We start from the raw sequence: 24,407 nt of genomic DNA, 5'->3' as shown, positions 1-24,407 counted from the left end.
ATTGAGAAAGTGACCTTTGGGCAAGGTGTAAAGAAGTTGGAAATCTGGCTGGAGTGATCCATGCAGAGGGAACCCCCCGTCGAATGCCCGAATGCAGAAGTAAAGACAAGAGAGTTTGAGGCTCAGCCCAGAGGCTGGTGTGGCTGCAGTGGGGTGACCAGGAGTGAGGAGGGTGATGCGTGGAGGGGGTGACCATGGAAGAGGAGGGGCATGGAGGCGAAGGGGGCATGGCTGACAGGGTGTGGATTGGAAGGGTGTGTCTGGGGGGTGCCACTTTGAGGGGTGTGCTGGAGGAGACAGAACGTTCCCCCTGTGGGCGAAATGGGGAGCCACCGGAGTGTCTGAGGAAAGAATGACACGATCTTACTTAAAAAAGGATCCCTCCAGGGGCGCCTGGGTGGCGCAGTCGGTTAAGCGTCCGACTGCAGCCAGGTCACGATCTCGCGGTCCGTGAGTTCGAGCCCCGCGTCAGGCTCTGGGCTGATGGCTCGGAGCCTGGAGCCTGTTTCAGATTCTGTGTCTCCCTCTCTCTCTGCCCCTCCCCCGTTCATGCTCTGTCTCTCTCTGTCCCAAAAATAAATAAAAAAAAAAAAGTTGAAAAAAAAAATTAAAAAAAAAAAAAAAAAAAGGATCCCTCTGACTACTTTGTTAAGAATAGACTGAAATGGGAAAGAAAGCCAAGTTAAGAAGCTCCTGAAGCAAGACAGGAGAAAAATGAATAGTGGCTCAGACCAAGGTGGTAGCAGTGGAGGTGGTGAGAACTGGTCAGATCCCGGATTTGCTGACAGAGGGGATGGAGGGTGTGAGACAGAGAGGAGGCAAGGGTGACCCTGAGGGTCTTGGCCTGAGTAATCGGACGGTTAGGGTTGGCCATTAACCAAGATGAAAAGGGCTCAGGTGGAGTTGATTTAGGAGAGACCATCAGGAATTCACTTTTGGTCGATGTTTATTAGACAAGCAAGTGGAAATGTCAAGTGGACAGTTGCATATTAGAGTCTAGAGTTGGAGAGGGAGGGTCTAAAGGACCACCTGAGCTGTAACTTCAAAATCTGAGTTGACTTCTTTCCAAGGAATATTCCCTGCCTTTGAGGCCAAAAGAATAAGTTGCAAGAGTGGCGATACATCCTATTGATTTTCTTGATACTTCATTAGCATTTGAAGTTGACAAATTCAGACAGCCATTGACTTTATCTCTGTATAGCACATGAAGATGAATGAATTTGACTAGTAGTTAGTAAAAAGATGATCTACAGAATTACAGAGCTACCATTATAAATTTTATGCTGCAAAGGGACCCGGAAAAATTCTTTATAAAATCAGTTGCCCAAACTTGAATGGATCAAAACCTTTGTGTTGTTTCATCTAAGCTATGTTCTAATGCAGTTTAAATCTCCCTCAAAAAAAGTCATTTACCTATTTTATAAAGTATTATTTCATTTCTCATGGACAAGCTCACTAGAAGAGGGGAAAAAATCGTGAACAAATTACCAGCCAACCAAACCATCCCTTTATCAAAGCTGATACTCCTGTTCCCATACCATGTCCCTCCACTGCTCTCTCCCGAATTGGAGAGGAAAGTGAGTCCTGTTTGGAAAAGCATTGCTGTGGAATCTACCCCAGCTGGTGTAATGGGAACCTACTACTCTCCTGCTAACTGGGGGACTGGGCTGGAATGGTTTGGAGACAGGAAGAGAGTGTTAAAAGAAAAGATACTGCAGGGGCAGAGTGCACTGACCCTGACCTCCTCTCTTCTTAGCTCTCAGTTCTTCCTGTTATTGAAACCCAAGCTCAGCTGCTCTTCACTAGAAAACCAACAGAAACAAGTATTGGTTAGAAAGGAAATGTTGCTTTATTCAGGAAGCTGGCAACCTGGGAAGATGGCCGACTAATGTCTGAAGACCATCTCCAAAGTCCCAGACCAAGCAGGAACTTTTTAAGGGGGAGGCACGGGGAAGTGGTGAAGGTCAATGTGCAGGGTAAGCATTTGATCTCAAGCACACTTACTGATATCAGGGATGGCTATTTTCTAGTGCAGTCACGTCTGATCTTCTGGGAACACCTGGTTCCTTGCTTCCCCAGGATCAGTGTTCGGTTGAAACCTCAAAGAGGCTACAAGTAGTAGAAAGTATAAGCTAACAGGCACAGGTTAAAGAGTTAGAGATATTCAGCCCTTAGGCTGCTTGGAACACAGTTACATCCAGATAACTATGTAGAGCTGAAAAAGCAGGGACAACCTCAGCCATCAAAGGCCACCACGAGAGTCACTCTATGTACATGTCATGGCTGTCCACACCGAATCAAGGAGGTGATACATAAAAGCCAACGGCTAATCTGAAGAGAAATGAAAGAAAAAATTAAGCATAAAAATTAAGGAAAGGAGCCACGATACGAATGAGTTTCACAAAATATAAAGCTGAGCAAAAGAAGTCAGGTACAAAAAGGCACATATAGTATGATTCCATTTACGTAAAGTTCAAAAATAGGCACAAATATCTATCACATTGGGGGCAGCGACTGAAGTTGCCGTCACTAGAGCACTTGACTGAGCTGCTGTTGGATGGGCATGTCCAGTTTGCAGAAATCCATCAAGCTGTAAACTTAGGATGTGTACAGTTTTCTCCATGTATGCTACATTTCAGGAAGTTAAAAGTTAAAAACCTAAGGTGTGGTAGAAAAAAATATAGGCTAAAGTAGACCACAGCTGATTAGAAAAGTATCCCATCCAAAGGCAAATACTTTATGGAGCACATTCAAGGTATCTCATCGGAAGAAAGACCTCTGCTCCAGACCTTGATCAAGTCAGGAAATTTAAATTTTTTTTAAATGTTCACTTATTTCTGAGAGAGAGAGGAGGAGAGGGGCAGGCAAAGGGAGACAGAAGATCTGAAACGGGCTCCATGCTGACAGCAGTGAGCCCAAAATGGGGCTCAAATTCAGGAACCATGAGATCATGACCTGAGCTGAAGTCCGATGCTTAGCCGACTGAGCCACCCACATGCCCCAAGTCAGGAAGTTTTAAAACAAACACTAGACTCATACTTTTCCCTTTTGTGTGTTCCTGCTTCTCTCTGTCCTGTGGCTGTCTGTATGTTAAGAATTTTTTTCCCTCACCCAGGCCAGGTGGGAGATCTATACTATAAACCTGTAAGCCCATCTCCAATTGTTTATTTTATAAGATAGAAGAACAGCTCATCCTGGCTAACAGTAATTTTTTCGTCTCAGCTTTTACTGTCTATAACTCCTTATGCGCAGAGACAAATAGTCTACAAGGATAATATCATCTGAACAGTGCTAAAACTCCACAATACTAGTAATCATTCTATTTTTCATTTAATTTATTCCTTATGGTACTAACACCTACAACACTCTGCATCCTTAATACCAAAACAAAAACAAATTTAAAACTCTGCCTCTTAGCTGTTCAGTTTCCCAAAAAGAGGGACAAAAACAAAATAAAACAGTGGTGGTTACTAATCGCTTTCTATTTTTGGGGGGGTGATCATTTAGATTTTTTAAATCTTGTCATTGTCCTGACATCCAAAGTGGGCTTTTGGATGTGTGCTAATTCCCTGTCTGACATTGTGTGAGTCCAGGGCCCCCTCACTACTGCCAGTCTGGTACTGTACCCAGTCTGGTACAATACCATGTAGCCTGCACACCACAGTTCACTTCTTTTCAGTTGGAGCTACTCCACCCTCTGAACCAAGGAAAAGTCTGAATACATCAGGCTAAAATAATAATGATGGATTTATTGCAGCAGGATGAAGTTGGGCATTACTGAACCAAGATAAGATATCTGAAAGACACCTGTCGAGGCCATTTTGGGTTTCTTGTTAATATTATCAAAAAAAAAAAAAAACAGATCAAAACAGTCTTATCTGGATGTTTAAACTTCAAAGACTAGAATGAAGCCTCACACCCCACCCCCCAAAAGCAGGTGCAAAGAAATTTTATGAGAGTCTTGAAAAATCTGAGAACAAATGACTAAGGTTAAGATCCTGGAATGGGAATCACCAAGGGGGTTGTATTTTGCCTTCTCTGGAAATAACAGAACTAAGATAGATTTGCTTCTCTAACTTTTTTCATATCTGTTACTATAGACTTCTGAATATAATCTGAATGAATAAACATTCTTTGAATCCTCATGAGAAGGGCTGACTTCATCCAGGGAAGGGTTCAGAAAGGAAGAGAAGTACTTAACTGAATAAGAAACACATAAATTACTAATTTTCAATATCTTACCACAGTGCTAAGCACATAGTAAAGGCACAGTTTTTTTAAAATAAGCAAGAATCTCATAAAAATGAGCATTAAGTAATATTTTATTATTCCACCTACAGGAGGCACCTAGAATAGACAAATTCTTATAGACTAATAATAGAGGTTACTGGAGCTGGAGGGAGAGAGGAAGGAGGAGTTAGTATTTTTTAATTTTTTAAAATGTTTTTTTATTTGAGAGAGAGAGAGAGAGAGACAGAGTGTGAGCAGGGGAGGGGCAGAGAGCAAGGAATCAGAGAATCTCAAGCAGATTCCACACTGTCAGCACAGAGCCCCGACGCAGGGCTCAGGCTCACCAACCACGAAATCATAAGCTGAAGTTAGACGCCTAACCGACTGAGCCACCCAGGCGCCCCGAGTTAGTATTTAATGGGGACAGTTGCTGTTTGGGATGATGACGAAGTTCTGGAGATGGTAATAATGGGTGCGTAACAATGTGAATGTACTTAATGCCATTGAATTTTACATTTAAAAATGGCTAAATGGTAAATTTTACCTTTTGTATATTCTATCACAATTTTAAAATTTTTTAATAAAAATTTAAAATAGAACACAAGCAGTGAGCATTTGGCTAGATAAGGATAGTGACCTGTGATCTCAGGAGGCTCTGACCACCTCCTTGATGGAAGTAGCTGGAAGCTGGGCATCTGGTGGGTGGGAGGGAGGCCCACAAAGGTGGAGTTCTGGCATCAGGGGTTGCCTATATGTGGATAATAGAAGCCGCCTCTCCCGCTTGTAGATGGTGTAATATTTTCTACTATAGAGTTCTGCTTCATGTCGAGGAATCCTTCATACATTTGAGGATAGTAACCAAAACATAAAAAATAAAAAAACACTACACAGGATGAAGGGTAGGGGGGCTCAAAAGTTCTGGACTTCGTTGCAGTGTGGATGAAGTACCCTTCTCAGGACTTAGTTTCCATCTCTGCAAACTAATGAGACCAAATGATACATGGCTTCTACCAGCTTTATGATTTCTTTTCCCCAAACAGTTCCAACATAAATACAATAAAGAATACAGGTGCCCAACTCCTTAGCCATCCCTGTTCTTTTCTGAACTTTCAAGGGTCTTCCTCTTCTTTTCAAAGGAAGAGTGATCCAAAATGAACATACCAGTTTCATAAAACTATCATGAGTGCAGACTATGTAGGAGATACCACTTGTAACTTCTAATTATAGCACAAAATCACCGTGGCTTTTATTCTGAGGCTTTCTTTTTTAGTTTTTTTTTTTAATTCCAGTATAGTTACCTACAGTGTTATATTAGTGTTGCGTGTACAGTATTGTGATTCAACAATTCCATCACCCAGTGCTCGTCACAAGTGCCCTCCTTCATCCCCATCACCTATTTACTTTTTTACATCATACACAAAATAAATTCAAAATAGACTAAAGACCTAAATGTGAGACCTGAAACCATACAAATCCTAGAAGAGAGCTCAAGCAGTAATGTTTCTGACATCAGCCATAGCAACGTTTTCCCTCTGGAGGCAAGGGAAATAAAAGCAAAGACAAACTATTGGGACTACATCAAAATAAAAATCTTCTGCACAGAGAAGGAAACAATCAACAGAACTAAAAGGCAACCTACTGAATGGGAGAAGGTATTTGCAAATGACCTATTCGATAAAGGGTTAGTGTCCAAACTATGTAAAGATCTCTTTTAGTTTTCTACTTTTTTTTTTAAATTTAATTATTTGTTTTGAGAGTGAGAGTGCACGTGTGTGCATGTGAGCAGAGGAGGGGTAGAGAGAAAGGAGAAATGGAATCCCAAGCAGGTGCTGTGCTGTCAGTGCAGAGCTGGTAGAGTCCCTCCAGGAGTGGGATCAAGACATGAGCCGAAATCAAGAGTCAGACGCTTAACCAAATGAGCCACTCAGGTGCCCCTTTTATAGTTTTTTAAAGCAATGATATTATACTGCCGAATCATTTTCAACCATTGAGAAAATAGACTCATTGGGAATCAAGTTGTATAGTAACATTTAACCATTTTCCTTTTCCTTAATCAGTTGGGTGATAAAAAGCAGCCTGATTGCTTTTCAATAGGGAAGGGGTGAGAGTATGAACAAAGAAACTTTTTATAACTACCTTTCACTATTTAGAAGCAATAAGGAACATTTGGGGTTGTTTACCTAACCTGTAGTTCCTCTATTCAAAATAATTCATTCTATTCAGTTATTCAAAGTGCTGTTAAAAAGAAAGTTCTTTTGAAAGATTTTTTAAAACAGCTAAGAACAATTCATACCATTTCAAATGAACCTACTGTGTCTATAATAGACTATATATATAAAATGGTTAAAGGTGAGTTTGGTTTTAAAAGAAGTATTCAAAGGTCTGGGGTTTGCCTGAATGATGCCAAATAATCAGTCTGATCTAGCAATTCACTCTTTAATCTACTGATTTGATAATAAAGTTGATATACCAAAAAGCCTAAAAGCACTTGAGTGTAAATGGATTAAGTTACCCTAGAGAATAAAATGGTATAACTAGAAATCAGCATCCCAAGGAGGGATGAAGGACTGAAATGAGAGCAACAAAATAGAAGAACACATCCCCCCATAAAATAACATACCAACAATATTCCAACTGAATTGTCTCATTACGTTATCTTTATTTTTAAGATTTTTCTTTTTTAAATACATAGTGGACTAGATTCCTAAGTCATATTTCAAGGATGCATACAGGGAATCCAAAAATGCTTCAAATACATAAATCCATAAAGAACAGATTTCATTCAAAATTACAATGACAAAAGAATACACAAAGACACATAAAATCTTTATTAAATAATACTTCCTGACATAGGAAAATGGATTATGAACTGGTTTATAGTATATAAAAAAAGTTCCTAAAGTAAAACAAAATTTGCAGATAAAATCTGTCTACACACATTGCTGTTTACCTTTCTATTTCCTCTCTATCTGGACATCCTTCTTCCATATACCTAATGCCTGGTGCTGTTCCCTGAATCTTCTCAACCATGTTCCTCCACCTGGCTGGAGACCCATTCTCTATAAAGTCTTTTCAAGACAACATCGCCATCACAAACCTCCCATTGTTATCACGCTTTGATCTTGGCTGGATCACCCAGTAAAGCGCAATAAGGTAATACATAGTAGTTCTAAGCGATAAAAGGCCTTTTGTTGTCTGATTAGGTACTTTATGTAGATGGCTACTTCCTCATGCTAAAAGTGAGCCATTTCTGATTCTCACTGAATTCTGTACTTGTAGTCAACAGAACTAGCAATCCAGACAGACAGAAAGATAGAGAAATAGAAACAGAGACAAAGAGAGAAAGGAACATATATATTCTTTTTAGTCTGGGAACAAATATCTTAAAACACCTAAAAATCCCATTAGGTATCAAGGGAATATTTGAAGGTGGGTGATGGTCAAAAGCACTAAAAATCAGCTATATTGACTTGAGAATTTTATATAGGGTAGCCCAGAACTAATGGCTGTACCCAAGCACAATGCAGGGGACTAAATACCTGCTAAAATAAATTGTAAACAAAAACCAGCACAGGTTAGATCTGAACAAATTCTTTTCCACTTAAGACAATGACCCCCAACTTAGAGACCACCAGCTTCCAAGTGATGACAAATGGTTCTTGAATCCACACACATAGCCAGCATTGCCGATGGGCTAAATAAACCACATGCTTCTCAAATATAGGGATGACTACTCCTCAGATGTAAATAGTTGATGATGTGATTAATGAAATCCAATATATTCAAAGAAGGTACTGAACTCATTATTACTTTATCACTGAATATTTTCTTGGCTAATATTCAGTAAGTATACAACCAAATGAGTGAGCCCTTGAAAATTTTGCCATTATAAAAAGTATTTTCCAAACCTACAGAAGGGTTAGGAATCACCAGTGTTGGGCTTTATACAGAACTCTCCAGACAAAGTTTGAGGTACCTGGGTTCCAGCACCTCAATATATACATACACAGGCTGACTTCCTTTCACAGTGATGAATGACAAAAATACATGCAGTGTAGTAAGATTTACTGATAGGCATAAAAAAATGGATTTTCATTTAGAGTAATAAAATTTAAGTAACACAAGGAAAATAAATAAATATATACACACATACAAAAATCCATAAAAAAATATAATTTAATTTAGGATCTTCTCCATAGATCTGCCAATCTATGCAGAGTATACTGAAATGCACCCTTAGCATACACAGCCTATAATCACTAAGCTAAATGAGCCCACAGGGCTGTTTTGCACCTGCTTTCCCATTTCTACTCTGTACAGAGCTCTAGGTTCATTAGCAAAGTGGTCCTTTAAAAACAATAACAAATGAAGAAGGAAGGATAGATATGAACTCATCAGCAAATCTAAGGCAGGTTGATTGCCTGGTCCTCCTCAAATTTGGGGATCTTCTTAAACTCACTTTGCTTCTTGAAAAAAAGCTGGGCCAGGATGTGGTCTGCTGTGGCCTGGAGATAATCGTCCATGTCAAGGGTTTGCAACTGGCAGTGGAAACCAAAACAAGATGCATCAGCGCCAAAGTACTAAGATTCCTACAAACATCTTACAGCCATCAAGGCACTTGCAAGACAGCAGGATACTTGGCTTTGTAACTTTCCACAGCTATGAATTCCTGTGAATGGTCATCTGTATGCCTGTCTTCCCTTGGCATGGGGAGCTCACCTTTTCAATTCTGAGAAAAAGGAAAGTGTGACTGATGGTGGAGGTGCTGAGGCATCCCCTTTGGAAGGGCTGTCTGTCCTACTAAAAGGTAGTTCCCTTTGATGAGGGAAGACCTTGTCTTCCTGTGAGCAAGGACTGGTAACAGAGGGGCTTCTCAGAGCTCCAGCAGCACATGACAGAGGCAAACTTTGCTGCCTTAAAAGTGGTCCTCGTGCTCTACAGCCAGACACAGGCTCTCTCCACTGGATTGATAATCTCTGCCTATCTGGCCTGGCTGTCCAGTCAGCTGGGTCTGACGACCTGTCCTTGTTCCCTCTTTCACTCTCTTTCCTCTCTTTCACTACCTCTCTTTCTCAGTCAGCCTCTCTTGATTTGTTCCTCTATATTTGTCTCACTGTGTGTTTCTGTCTCTGTATCTATGTGTGTTTTTTTCTAAGATGGTTCAGAACATGGGAATTAGGAGAAAATTCTAGAATTGTAGAATTATTAGAAATACTAGATCCCTTTATAACCAAATGAGATTATTTGATTCTCCTTCTCTTGACACACAGATTCTACCAGTTCATTCATTCATTCATTCAGCTCACATTTACTGAGGCTCCCCTGTGGTCCAGACACTGTGTTAAGGCAGGATATTCTGCACATCATTGGCACTCACCAATCTCTCTTAAACTGCCTTAAGCTCACCTGGTCTCCAGTGCTGAAGGCAAGAATAAGAAGCAAATCCTCATCACATGCGCTCTTAATGTAATGCTGAGTTCCCATGGGGAAAAATACCACATCTCCAATGTGAACATTAAACTCTGTGATACCCTGAGTGTTAATAACGCCAACCTAAAGAGAAGGGAAAAAACGGGGTTGAAGTCAAGCAAATAAAATCAAATATTCATAAAGGAGAAGTATTAATAATGAAGAACAGATGAATAAAAATACTTCTTAGTGAGGGTAAATGGCAGAAAATGGAGGCCATCTCTCACATAAAATCTGAGACAGTCCCACAGAAGTCAAAAGATACTCTATTGTAGTAAGTGTTCCTCAACATGCATTAGTGAGTTCAATACTGTGGAACATCATGCAAAAAGAGCACCGGTCACTATGTTTTAATTAAAGGTTATAAATTACTTTCCCTAATTAGGCAGAGGATTTACATTTCAGGGTTCTACTGCCCCCCTCATGCCCTCCTTCCTCCCTGGTTGGGAAAACTCATCCTTCTGGGAGAGCAGCAGCCTAACAGTCTTCCTTAAAAGAGACACTAAAGGAGCACACAGGGGTGCCTGGGTGGCCCAGCTGGTTAAGGGTCTGACTTCAGCTCAGGTCATGATCTCAAGGTCCATGAGTTTGAGCCCCACATCGAGCTCTGTGCTGACAGCTCAGAGCCTGGAGCCTGCTTCAGAGTCTGTGTCTCCCTCTCTCTCTGCCCCTCCCCTGCTCTCTCTCTCTCTCTCTCTCGTAAATAAAGATTAAAAAAAAAGATTTGGGGCGCCTGGGTGGCTCAGTCGGTTGAGTGTCCGACTTCAGCTCAGGTCACGATCTCACGGTCTGTGAGTTCAAGCCCCGCGTCGGGCTCTGGGCTGATGGCTCAGAGCCTGGAGCCTGCTTCCGATTCTGTGTCTCCCTCTCTCTCTGCCCCTCCCCCGTTCATGCTCTTTCTCCCTCTGTCTCAAAAATAAATAAAACATTAAAAATAAATAAATAAATAAAATTAAAAAATAAAAAAAAAAAGATTTGATTTAAAGGAGCACACAAATGCACACCTGTGAGTGTATAACAACACCAAAAATAAAATCTGATCCTTGAAATAGAATTTGTGAGAGATTACAACGCCCATTTCCAGTTTATTAAAGCCTTCACCTCTAAAAACATAAAACTTTTGCTATGGATGAAATAATAAGTGTGTAATAATCAGTCTGGTTTGGTTCTTTCTGTCAGGATTAAGACAGGTACAAGCCAGAAGCCCACCTGACTCGCGTAAGCTGGCATAGAAGCCCTGCCATTAAGTCCCTACTGTAACACGCTACTCACTGTGACTTCCCTTATGGTAACCATGTGATTGATCATCCAAACCAAGACTCTCTGAAGAGTCAGCAGTCTCACCAAGATAAGTGTACATCAGAAGGATCTTGCATAAACAAGGTTACATGGCCGCGCTAGTGACGCTCCACACACCTCCCCAGCCATCACCACTCACATTACACTGAGAGGCAAACAGCTCGTTTGTATTCCCCAAAGGGCAGCACATTAAACCTTGCATTACCTAAAAATGCAAAACTCTGAGAATGTAAAATGTTCCAGACCCTTCACCATAAGTAATAACCTCTGTATCACTTCTGAATGTTCTTAGCCTCTTCTCACGCCAACGTCAAAGTTGGAAGCTAGCTAGTAGGACCTGCATGGTATCTTCTGAGGAAACTGTGCCCAGAAAGCCGCTAGCACCAAGTCTTTCAATGTTACCAACAACTGAACCAAAGAAAAACCTCGTGTTTCCTTCTTTCTGAACTAAAAAGGAAAGTTCAAAAAAGTGTTCGCAGTGAAATTACCTTAGCACATCCACTTATTACGTATCCCATTTCATTTGCATTAAAATGAAAATGTGGCTGTCGTAATCCATTGTTATAAATTCTGAGTGTACTCAAAGTGAGGGCATTTTGATGCTTGAAAAAGAAAAAAAGAATTAAATCCAGTTATTTAGCAAATATCCTACTCAGCAACTTAACCATTCACATAATCATAACTAATCCTAAATGCAGCCCTCACTCTGAACACGGGATTTTTTATGTCCTTTACATTTACTATGTCACAATCTCATAAGGTTGGCAGTATTATCCCCCACCTTTTTTGCAGGAGACAAATGTGAAATGTAGATTAGCTGTGATTTACTTAGGGTCAGCAGTGGTGGGACTGGACTAGAATCAGGGAACTTGTGGGTCACTATGCAAGGCAGTGGGTTGAGCATTTAAAAACAAATCAAAGAGAAATCTCACAAGCATCCAGTCCTTTGATTAATGTAACCATCCATGCCGAGAAGTTAAGCTCCCAAATCCACATTGAGGCCTCAATTAATAGTTTCCATTAATCAAATCAGCCAATGTTTGACTAGATGTTTCTTCTTCCTTTTTTCCAAGAGAAGGCTGAATCCAATCTAAATTTCATATTTAATCCATCATCAAAAAATTTTTTTCTCAGGGCCCCTGGGTGGCTCAGTATGTTAAGTGTCTGATTCTTGATTTGTGCTCAGGTCATGATCTCACTGTTCATGGCATTGAGCCTCGTGTTGGGGCTCACTGAGAGCACAGGGCCTGCTTGGTATTCTCTCTCTCTCTTTCTCTCTGTCCTTCCCCTGGCTTGTTATTCTTGTTCTCTCATGTTCTCTCTCTCTCTCTCTCAAAAATAAATAAATAAACATTTAAAAAATTTCTTTCTCAATTACCTGATTCAGGAATTCACTAAAAATTTGTTCATGGCTGCTTAGTTCACTTGCATTTTTCCAGTATTGTGCCAGTTGTATTATTCCTCCTGGAAATCTATATTCTTTTGAGCCTGAGTCAGATGAAGTTGAAAAAACAAAGATAAAATACTTCAAAATGGTACTACAAAAGGAGAGTCAAATGTAGTCCCACTAAGGTACTTAAGCTCTTCTACAGTCACAGAAAACATGATAGGAATTGTTACCATCAGACCCCATGTGCCCCTAAGATATTGATCTGATACATACCTAATACATCAGATACTATCCTACCTTCCAAGCTCTCCTGAAATTTTGAAGACTGTTCAACTCAGGGGACCTTGCTAAAGAACTCAACAGTCATCCTACATATCAATTTCTGTCTCGCCCTCTAGGTCCCATCAGCCCTACCTCTTTAAATTCTCTTGCTTCATAACAATTATCTCCTCAAAACTGTCACAGTGTGGGCCACCATCTTCCCTCACCTGAGGGACATCAAGAGCCTCCTGACTCATCTCCCTGCCTCTTATCTGGTCCCTTCCAATCTATTCTCCACAATTCAGCTAGACTGACCATCACTTCAAAAAGCCAACACTAACTCAAAAAGATATCTGTATCCCCATATTCACCACAGTATTATTTACAATAGCCAAGATATGGAAACAACCTAAGAGTCCATCAATAGATGAATGGATAAAAGAAGATGTGGTACATATATACAATGGAATATTATTTAGCCATAAAAAAGAATGAGATCTTGCCATTTGGGACAACATGGATGAACCCTGAGGTCATCATGTCAAGGAAAATAAGTCAGACAGAGAAAGACAAATACCATATGATCTCATTTATAGGTGGACTCTAAAAACAAAAAACAAGCTCATAGATAAAGAGAACAGATTGGTGGTTGCCAGAGGCAGGAACTAAGGTGCCTGCAAAATGGGTGAAAGGAGTCAAAAGGTACAAACTTCTAATCATAAAATAAATAAGTCATGAGGATGTTATATACAGTATGGCAACTATAATTAATAATACTATGTTATATATTTGAAAGTTGCTAAGATCTTAAAAGTTCTCATTGCAATAAAAAGAATTCTGTAACTATGTATGGTGACTGAGGTTAACTAGATTAATGTAGTGATCATTTCTCAATGATACCGAATCATTATGTGGAACACCTGAAACTAATATCATGTTTTATGTCAATTAACTTCAATGAAATAAACAAAATAATTTTATTTTATTTTTTTTATGTTTTAAATTCTTTTATTTTTTATTTTTTATTTTTTTTTAATATATGAAATTTATTGTCAAATTGGTTTCCATACAACACCCAGTGCTCATCCCAAAAGGTGCCCTCCTCAATACCCATCACCCACCCTCCCCTCCCTCCCACCCAACAAAATAATTTTAAAAACTAAATACAAGGGTTGCCTGGGGTGGCTCAGTCAGTTGAGCATCCGAGTTTTGATCTCAATGAAATAAAAATAAAAAATAAATACAAAACCTAATTGTGTCACTCTCCTATTTAAAATCTCTAATTCCTCCTCTTTTCCACCAAGATAAAGTATAGACTCATTGTTGTGGTTTCTAAAACCTGCATTGTTAGACCCCTTCCTCTCTTGTCAGCCTCTTATCCGGAGACACCTCTAGCCCCAACATACACCCCTCACACTTCGAAATCTTGTATGACATTCTCTTTTGCTTCCAATCCTTTTCTCTCATTTCCTACTCTGTAGAGAAATGTGTTTTTTCAAACTCCTCTTGACTGTGACCAAGTGTAAAATAAAAGCATGCTATATCCAATACACCTATATAATCACATATGTAAACCATTAACTGAAAAGGCTTCACAAAATAACATACTATACCTTTAAGGTCATAAAAATATCTCCACACAAGACTATCTGGAGACTGGACATAACTAGGATTTATAACCAGTTCTGCCAAGTTGGGAGGAAGGTTGACCCCCTGATCCTCTTTTTGCTTATGGAATGTTCTAATGAAATTAATTCCACCTTCAGGCTGAAACACATAAAAAATCATGTAAGATACTGGTGAAACATTCTACAAATTTTAGTAATAGAAGGGTGGGTAGCCAAGGATAGGGTAGCATCGGCACAAGTGTGGTTTTCAGTGGCCCGTGACCTCAATTCACCTAAGGATTGTGATATTTATGAAAATCTTCTGAGTTTTCAAGGCACTTGGCTTTATTTTTTTGTGTGTGTGTGTGTGAGTTTATTTATTTATTTTTTTTATTTTTTAATATATGAAATTTACTGTCAAATTGGTTTCCATACAACACCCAGTGCTCATCCCAAAAGAAGGCACTTGGCTTTAAATGTGTTGGTGTTTTTTGTTTTGTTTTGTTTTGTTTTGTTTTGTTTTGTTTTGTTTTGTGTGTGTGTTGGTGTTTTATAATCCTTAAAACTCCTACAAAAATATACTCTGGTACTCATACTTACCAATACTCTCCTAATAACTCATTTTTTTCCACTTCTCCCTATAACATCAGATCCAGGATCTGCTGTGAGATAAATCTCAAACCCTCACTAGATAGACTTCTAAATTTACCACAGAACCCCTTCCAGTTGCCACTCACAGGCCATCGCCAGTTCTTCTGATCACCCATTTATATTGTCAGCATCTACATCTGGCCCTCTCCCTCTATACCCAGCAGTATGCACAGTCCCTCCATGATAATGTAACTATTTAGAGAGACCAAAAGTAGCTTCCCTTCAGGAAAACTATGGGCTTCTCTGCATTAGGTTAGGAAAACACAATTACATCATCCATAGCCAACTTTTCCCTGGAGGAGCTTATAGCTTTTCAGGGATGTAAATTATAGTAATTTTTATTAATGCTATCAAAACTATTTGGCCAATTCAGTATAGTTTCCTACAGAAGTCCTTCATAAAGGAAAGTAAAAGGTAACTCAACTTCAACATGTTTTATGTCTTTAGCAGGAACTCAAGTTATGCTCTTGAGTCTATTAGCCAACTCCTACCCTACTGACTGCCACCCTAGAAACACAAGTACTCCTGCTTTCTTTGTGCCTGTGTAAGGCATACCCTCGTGCAGGGATTTGTTTCCAGCAGTGGTACAGACCTTAAGTGACCTGGAAGCAATGTCTTCAGGCATCGAAAAAAACACATCATCAACATCCAGGGTCTGAAGTTCATCATGTGTGGAAAAGAAGAGCAAGAAAAAGCAGTCTTCATCCCCCACATTCTTTATCCAGTGCAGAGTATTCTGAGGGAAGAAGATCACTTGGCCAGCTGTAACATTGTACGTGGTAACTACACCACCATCGTCAACCACCCCAATCCACGCCGTCCCCTGAAACATAAACAGAAAGTACATGCAACATCACTTTAGAGGAAAGTCTCTCAAACTTTTTTCATTACCTCTCTTATCAGATCACATTATAGTCTTCTTTTACTAATCAATTACCACCCTATGACCCCATGAAATTTTAACACTACAGATGCAGTAAATCTGTAAACTGTACGTACATACTGCGTATGTGGTATACACATATTTGTGCTTTGTACATAAAAAGAGTAAGGTTTTTTTTACCTTCCAAGGACCAGCTTTTGCCCCCTTGGGGGTAATATCGTCCCCCCATTGAGAATTGGGAGTTCTAAGTTCATGCTTCAGAGTTTGGAAAGACTTCCAAGCACATGGATGTTCACAAGTGGTCACAGTGACATGCATGTACATTATGCATATGGATGCAAGTGAATTTTCTAGATAAAAGGTCTATATACAATTTTAACAATAATACTGATAGCAATAACACAGTGCTTTTACTGTGTGTCCGGATATTCTTCTCAGCACTTTATCTGCCTTACCTCCATTGTTCCTTGTATCAACCCTATAAAGCAAATACCATTATTATTCTCACTTTATAGATGAGAAACTGAGTCTGGACAGAATGTACAATTTTCCCAAGGTTCCTCAGCCAGTCAATGGCAAAGCTGGGATTAAGACGTAAGCAGTCCAGCTCCAAAGTCTACACTTCTTTAAATTGTGGTAAGAACACTTAACGTGAGACCTACCTTCTTAAGTTTTTAAGTGCTCAATACAGTACTGTTACTGACAGGCACAATGTTGTAAAGAAGATCCCTAAAACTTAACTATCTAGCCAAGACATCTAGAAGAAGAGACTAGAGTGATAGTTGCCAGAGGCTGGGGTTGGGGGCAGAAGTCTACACTCTTAATCCATATGACACCATACTTCCATTCCAGTTTATACAAAATCCTTTTTCTCATCCTCTAATCATTTCCCCAGCATTATGTTGCCAAGTAAGTAGAGAAGGTAACATTATTTCTTCCAGAGTTTTACCAGAAACTCCTGGTCATTAGGAAAGCATCCACAAGCAGTCTTTACTGTGTCTGCACAGACATGTACAACATGTTCCAGACGGGTATTAAAGATGTGGGGGAAAGGTGAACCTCTAAAGAGCTCTCTCCAGGTCTAAAGGTGGAGAATAGCAGAAGTGTGTATCTAGTCACATCACGGAACCAACTACTCCAGGCGCAGAGACAGCACAGTGGCCGATGGGACACACACCGCAGGGCCATGCACACTGGCCACCCCGCTGCACAGCTCCTCTCAGGGCCACTCCTCTCAAGGTTTTTGTGAAAACACTCAGAAACAAAAGCAACTTCCATGGGTGGCTACACAGTAGAGGGACTTCCTTCACATCCTACTGATTGGTTCCTTACCATGTGAGTGATTGGTCCTACCATTTTCCATTTAGGTACCATTGGGACCTAAACAATATTCTAGCCCAAACTTATTTCCTATGGAGTTGAATTCTTTTTGTATTTTTGTAATTAAGATATAATTGACTTACATTTTATTAGTTTCAGGTACACAACATAAAGATTTGATACTTATAGATATTGTAAAATGATCACCACCAGCCTAGTTGTAACATCCATCACCCTCATTAGACTTTCATCTTATGATGGGAACTTTTAAGATCTACTCTCTAAGCAACTTCCAAATTTACAATACAGTATTATTAACTACAGTTACCATACTATATATTACATCCCGTGATTTACTAATTTTATAACTGGAAGTTTGTACCTTTTGGCCACCTTCTAGCCCACAGTTAGAAGCTCAGATTATAAACTTTCTCTGGGCTTCCAGAACAGCAGCCCCAGACTGAGCTGGAGTCCAGGCCTGTTATCCACCAGAACATGTTCCACATTAATCTCCCTAGCTTGGGGTTTGTTTTTAAGGGTCCCCTTGCATCTATCTGCCTCTCCTTCCTCCTACCACTCTGCCACTACTCAGCCGAAGCCATGGAAACCAGCCTTTTGGAGACTGTTCTCTTTTACATATTTGGCATGTGTGGAAAAAAGACAAGAAGTCAGAAGACATGGATTTTGTGCCAGGCCAGCCAATAACTACAGTTTATCTTCAGAAAACTTAATCTATCTGAGCCTCTGTTCTCTCATAAGAAGTAAGAAGTGTTTGATCTCAGGGGCACCCGGGTGGCTCAGTCGGTTAAGCGTCCAACTTCGTCTCAGGTCATAATCTTGCAGTTCGTGGGTTCGAGCCCCGCGTCGGGCTCTGTGCTGAGAGTTTGGAACCTGGAGCCTGCTTCAGATTCTGTGTCTCCCTCTCTCTGCCCCTCTGCCACTGACACTTTCTCTTTCTCAAAAATAAATAAACATTAAATTTTTTTTTTCTTTTTAAAAGAAGTGTTTGGTCTCAGATGCAACTCTAATCTCTCTTTCTGTTATAAGTTCTAAAACTGAATGAATTATCAAGTATAAAAAAGGAGTTTCATGAACAACAGAAATGTGTCCCATAAGACTGTCTGATCTATTAAGAAGACCAGCAGGGCAGGACCAAACTCTGAAAGTGCCATGAGCACTTAGTCACTACAGTTTCCCCTGTGTTTGGAATACAGAATGCAACAATACACACGTTTCAGAATTCATGAATTATTTGAAATTCAAGGGAGAACACACATTTTACCTCCAGCTCTATTTCACTTGACTTCCAGACAATTCTACAAAGTGTGAACCACAAAAGGACATCCAATTGGCCTGATCTTAGGGACTCCAGGCTGAAAATCAGCAATCCGCTTGTTTCTTTAGAAGAAAGCTGCCGTCTCTTTGATCATTAGATCAGAGCTACCAGTTTTAGCTTTGGCTCAAAGGATGGAACAGTGATCTTATTTTAACAACAGCAGATGAAAAATGATTGGATACTGAAGAAAAGTTCAAAGTGATGCCAAGAATAATTACAACAAACAGGTTAATGCTTGAAGGCACTGCTAACTGATCTAACTGAACACACAGCCAAAGCCTGGATGCCGTCTGTCACGGAGTTAAGAAGGCTCTGCAACAACGAAAATAATAGCTTGAGGACACACAGCTTAAATACTCGGGTGCAGCATGCCGGGCAAGCTGGTTGTACCTGTGCAAGATAGCCGTGTTCGTTAGCATTGAAGTGCCAGTGAGGGGCCCGGAGGCCATTGCTTTTTATCCTCAGGGTCCCCAGAGTCATGTGTGATCTCTGACTGTTCAAGCTGCTGCCAAAAGCCTCTTCTTCGATGCTGAGATAGTCTTTGACATCGTTCCTATACCGGGCCCACTGGATTGCACCACCGGGGAATTCAAACACCTGAAAAGGCACGAGCAAACAGCCATCAACACGGAGGCCATCTCCCAAGGAACACGAGGCCTCTGTGGTGTACAGAGTAAGAGGGAGGCAAAACAGAAAAGGCAGTGGTGGTGAGGCAAATACTGGAGCCCCAGAAGGGAAGAGGAAGAACGGGTCTGCAAGACTTGGGGGATGACAGCAGCGGCTTCCAGGGCTGTCAGTCTAGTCCCTGTGAGACATGAAAAGAACACCTGTCTTGACAAGAGAATCGAAGCTTCGCATGTGTCTATCTGCAGTTCTCCCCTCCCGCCCGACATAGAGCTGTATCTACCACAGAAAATCTCTGCCTCGAGCCCATCAACCCAACTCCTATGCTTCTTGCTGCCCACCTCCCCTCAGCTAGACGGCCCCCCACTGGTTCCTTCCAATGAGGAGGGCACAAAGCTTAGGAAACAGGCACAAAGCTTAGGAAACTCTGTTTTGAAATCCCCTTTACAATAGAGGATTCTTTTTCCTAAATGTATGATTCATACCTTGGACTTAGGTAAATGGTTAAGAAACTGGAATTTTGGATCCACAGCCTTTTGCACTACAGGAGTTGTTTGCAGAGGCCGGGCTTCGAGTCCTAAATGAACTTCTGAATGTGGCTGAGAGTTCTGAGTATAAACCAAGGAAAGTATCAGTACTCCTACTGCGGTGGTGATGGTACAGGCCAAGAGACATACCAGGAAAATGTTCATCAATGACCACTGCCTCTTCTTTTCCTAAGAGAAATTATGAAGCCATTATTCTCTACTCTTGATGCATTAAAAATATTGCCTCCTTTCTTAATTTGGTTTATTTTTTTCTTTTATTTAAAAAAAATGCATGTGTGGAATAAATATACTCAGTAAAATAATACATGTTATAAATAAACACACACACACACACATCCCATATACCTTGCTGACACCAAATAAACAAGAAAAAAACTAAACATATGAAAACCTGAGGCACAGAATAAATTCCTAGGAAAGTAAGTAGCCAGTTAAGTTTGTATATCAAATGTATTCCAGCACAGCCAATTAGTCCCTATTTACCAGGTTCTTCACCTGAAAATTAAAGATGTTATAAAGACTATTTTCTGTGAACTTTTTAGTTCCAGAATGTACATATGCATTTACATGTACAGGTAATAAGCATGAGAAAAGTAACATACTAGTAAACAGGTCTGAGAAGTCTCAGCCTCTTTGTCCCTCCCTCCTTCATTTAAATAGCTTCATTAAACCCCTTCCTTCAGTGTATTACCGATATGAGTTACTAACCCATCTACCAAGTCTGAGCACAATATTTCCATGCATTTCCATGTTACTACTTCCTGGTTTCACATCACAAATATATGCTAAAGCCAACAGTATCATTTCTGTGAGTTAAAATCCACATTACTGAGAGCTGTGAAGAGAACACACACCCTAACATTTGGATCAATTTGCCCTCACTCCTCTGACCACTACAATGGCATTCGTAGGTACTGATGGTCTCCTGTCCACTGTTCTCTGAATTCCTTCTTCTCTGAGCAGGCATATCTTTGATTACTAGCAACTCTGACATAGATGTGAGTACATCAACATTCTTAAATGATACACTTTACATATCATAACCATGTATCAACATATCCAGTTTAACATTGTATCACGACATTATACTGCACCATAAACAACTCTTTATGGAGGCCTGGACCGTTACAGAGCTAATGCAGCTGTGAGCTAAGAGTTTATGAGAGAAAGCAAATCAAGAAATGCTCAGAGCAGGAGATGTAACCTTTCCAAAGAGGGTTACTTGAGGAAAGCTGGTCTAAAGAGGGATTCTTTCCTAAGGTCTGCATAAAGGTTGGCGGTGAGCTAATCTCAGGATATAAATCTTCACTTTACCATTCTGAAGATGGTGTTCATCTTCCCCGCAGGCAAAGTATTCTGCATGGCATCTTCATGCATTTCAAATGCTGAGTTGTCCATTCCCAGAAACAAGCAACCAATTCACTGAAAAAGAAAAAGGGGAAGAATGTAGCTCTAGCAAATGGGGAGATCCCTGAGAGGTGAAGAATGGTAATTCTTAAGTAAGGGAGTCCTTATATACAGCTGAAAGGAAACGAAATAAGGAAGCTGTCTCTTAAACTATAATCTTGGTTAAAAAAAAAAAAAAACAACCCTAGAGAGAATTGCCAAATTAGAGTCCAATAAAACACTTCCATTGGTCCTCAACTCTTTGCCCACTGATGACGCATACACAGATAATGATAAATGACATTTATTTCCTTCTCTTGCTACGTGCCAGGCACTGTCCTAAGTGCTGCATACATACATTCTGTGATTTAGTTCTTATAGCAATTCTATCAGGTACCATGAGTCTTCCCATTTTGTGGATGAGGAAACTGAGGCATGGAGAGTGAGTGCAGTAACTGCCCAAAATCATGCAGCTAATTTTAATGTCAGAGCAAAGCACCCTTGAAGATTTTTCATGACACTGGTTTTTGGCAGTTTCATGGTGGGTGCTTAGTCTAGTGCAACCTATTTCACCCAAATCAGTCCTGCCTCTAAACAATGGGACTGATTTTTCCATGTGGTTTCTTGAAGAATTTTGTTACAGTTAAATCTTCATTTGAAATTCATTTGCATCATACTTCCTGGTGATGAGTGGTAGCCTGAATAATGCAAAAAACCACTCCTATAATCCACAAAGTAGTCCATCCTTCTTTCCTATCTTCCTATCTGTATTCTCTCAATAAACATGACTGAATGCCTACTATATTCCAGACTGTCTGCCACTCCTGTATAATGGCACGAGGCCTTGGAATAGCTCATAATCTAGCAGGAGAAATGGAAAGCAAACCATTACCAAAGACTGTGCTGTGTTATGCTAGAAGTATGTACAATACTCTCCTGCAAGGAGAGAGAAGATAGTGATTGTGTCTGATATGGAACTTCTCTGAAGTCATAATTCTGAGCTGAGCCTTGGAGTCCCAACACGGCTTCAGCAGAAAGGCACAGTTAATTACATTCTATTCCATATTTCTAGCTTGTCTATAGGCAGCTCTGCAACATTCCATATCGTAAAAATGTAAACCCTCTCTGGGCCAGGCAGCTCAGGATCCAACACGGATGAGGGTTGTCATTACGCTCAAGTGATGGAGAGTTGACCCTATGGCCTTCCTATCATAGCTCATCAGATGTAAGATGCAGCCCTGCGTCATACTAATTTAGCCTTTTCCAGCCAAGACATGGAAACTGGCACTGATTTTGAAGCCATAAATTATTTAAAACAATTGTTTTAACTGTGGGGCCAGTAAGGTGATGCCATCTTGTTTTCAGGGTACCATAAAACACAATGTTTTCCTGTTGGATTTTCCCTGTGCATTTGTTAGCTAGAATCCATCCCACACCTTAACATCTCTGAAAATGGGTTGTGTCTTGCAATGAATGCTCTCTAAGACTCAGTGAAAGTTTGCCACTTTCCTTGGTCTTATCGACAAATGGTATACTACACGGATCTTCAAAGCAAGTTTTACACGATTTTATATTTTTCTGTTTTTCTTTCTTGGAAGTATGAAAACACAGTCCTCTGTCACCTCTGGGAGCTACACTTAGCATTTATTTAAATGGCAAGACAAGTAAATCATCCACCAGGCTATATGAAAACTCACTTCAGCACTAAACCAGAAATGCTGTGGCCAGATGGGGTCCTTTTGATCTTTGCAGATAAGAAAACAGGGGGCCAGAGAGGCTAAGTATTTTTCCCAAAATAACACAGTAAGTCACTGGCAGAGCCAAAACAAATGCCCATCTCTCCCACTTTCAGCCAGAGATTTTCCTATTTCTATTTGCTGCAAGGGAACATCATGCCTTTGATACATGTACACATAGTTCAAGGTGAATTGAAGCAAAACAGTGGAAAGCAGGAATAGTATCAAAATCATGCTAAGACATGTGAATGTTAACTGGGTGGTGCAGCCCAGAGACCCCTCAGTAGTGGGTATGCTAGCCATTTACACCACCCACAGAAGTGGGGTCATTTCTGCCAGACCAGAAATGCTTGGCAGCCTAGGAAGAAAGTAGGCAGAACTGCAAACTGAACCAGAGTCTGCAAATAGCAGCCAAATCACCAAGCAGTTCCACAAAGAGAAGAACATTAGTGACCCCACTTTTCCAACAGCCCATTTTTTTCTAATACACCCAATCCCACATGTAATAATCACTTTTAAACAAGTGCCATACTACTTATATGTGGTGGCCAAAGACAAACATGGGTCAATATCTCAAAATTGGAAATAACAATTAACAAAGACATGCCCCATACTTTTGTTTTGACTTCAAAATGATGAAGCTAGTGTGCCTCCAAACATAAACACCTGCAAATATCTCCTACGGTTCACTTATGCTGTCAACTATAATACTTGCCCAATTCAAACATGACTAGGAAATGCAAACATTTTTATTCATCAGTGGCCAGGTTTGTACCCAAAATATTTAACCATCTCGAGGGCACAGGCACTGAGCAGTCAGAACAGGAGTCGTTAGTTGCCATGATCACTAGATGAATGCGTGCTAGGTGAACATCAGCCCTGCCCATAGTTACAACCAGAGCACGAGTTTATAGAGGAATGGTGACTGCACATTCCGGAGCCAGACCACCAAGGTTTGGATCCTAACTCTGCACTTATTAGCTGTGTGACCTGGGGCAAGCCATTTAAACTTGCTGTGCCTCAGGGCGCCTGGGTGGCGCAGTCGGTTAAGCGTCCGACTTCAGCCAGGTCACGATCTCGCGGTCCGTGAGTTCGAGCCCCGCGTCAGGCTCTGGGCTGATGGCTCGGAGCCTGGAGCCTGTTTCCAATTCTGTGTCTCCCTCTCTCTCTGCCCCTCCCCCGTTCATGCTCTGTCTCTCTCTGTCCCAAAAATAAAAAATAAAAAACGTTGAAAAAAAAAAAATTAAACTTGCTGTGCCTCAAGTTCTTCAATCATTCATTGGGGTTAGTAATGTTGCCTTCGTAAAAGTGTGAAAGGATTAAACGAGTTAATATACATAAAGCAGTTAGCACAGTGCCTGCATACAGTACATACCCAATTAATGTTCATCTGGTTCCTTTTAATAAGTACAAGTAGACTCACTGTAATACCTATACTTTACCATAGCATAAGGACACTTGAGCTCATAAACCATCTATGACCCCTCATAATAATTCAAATTACTACATTCTCACCTGTTACCCTGAACAATATGTAAATTGTCCTTATTTTTAAAATTAGAGTAAAAAGACCTGCTTACATTAAGCTAGTAGAATTTTAACTAAAACCCAGGTTTTCTTACTGACATTCCAAGGAGCTTCCTATCGGGACCATATCTAAGTACTAC

The 24,407-nt window shown here is 40.4% G+C and overlaps 1 protein-coding gene across 9 annotated transcripts in view; it reads right to left on the bottom strand.

The window, feature by feature from the left end:
- Positions 1–2,274: 2,274 nt before the first annotated feature.
- CD3H18orf54 (chromosome D3 C18orf54 homolog) overlaps positions 2,275–24,407 on the bottom strand; it is a 67,496-nt gene continuing 45,363 nt past the window's right edge. For 7 of the 9 annotated variants that reach the window (XM_042962054.1, XM_042962055.1, XM_042962052.1 and 4 more), the window contains 2 exons: positions 20,933–21,040; positions 19,703–19,786 (listed from right to left, as the gene is read on the bottom strand). In XM_042962054.1, coding sequence (XP_042817988.1) covers positions 20,950–21,040 — 91 coding nt within the window. In that variant the 3' untranslated portion in view covers positions 19,703–19,786; positions 20,933–20,949. Of the gene's footprint in view, positions 2,332–6,889; positions 8,769–9,636; positions 9,784–11,486; positions 11,601–12,376; positions 12,487–14,262; positions 14,417–15,499; positions 15,731–18,836; positions 19,044–19,555; positions 19,787–20,932; positions 21,041–24,407 lie in introns of those variants that run through there. The other 2 variants (XM_042962060.1, XM_007080499.3) reach the window with 2 other exon arrangements.

Source organism: Panthera tigris, chromosome D3 (assembly GCF_018350195.1).
Source record: "Panthera tigris isolate Pti1 chromosome D3, P.tigris_Pti1_mat1.1, whole genome shotgun sequence".
Classification (NCBI taxonomy): Eukaryota; Metazoa; Chordata; class Mammalia; order Carnivora; family Felidae; genus Panthera; species Panthera tigris.
The sequence above is the reverse complement of the archived record's forward strand: the minus strand, read 5'-3'. Positions and strand labels throughout refer to the sequence as shown.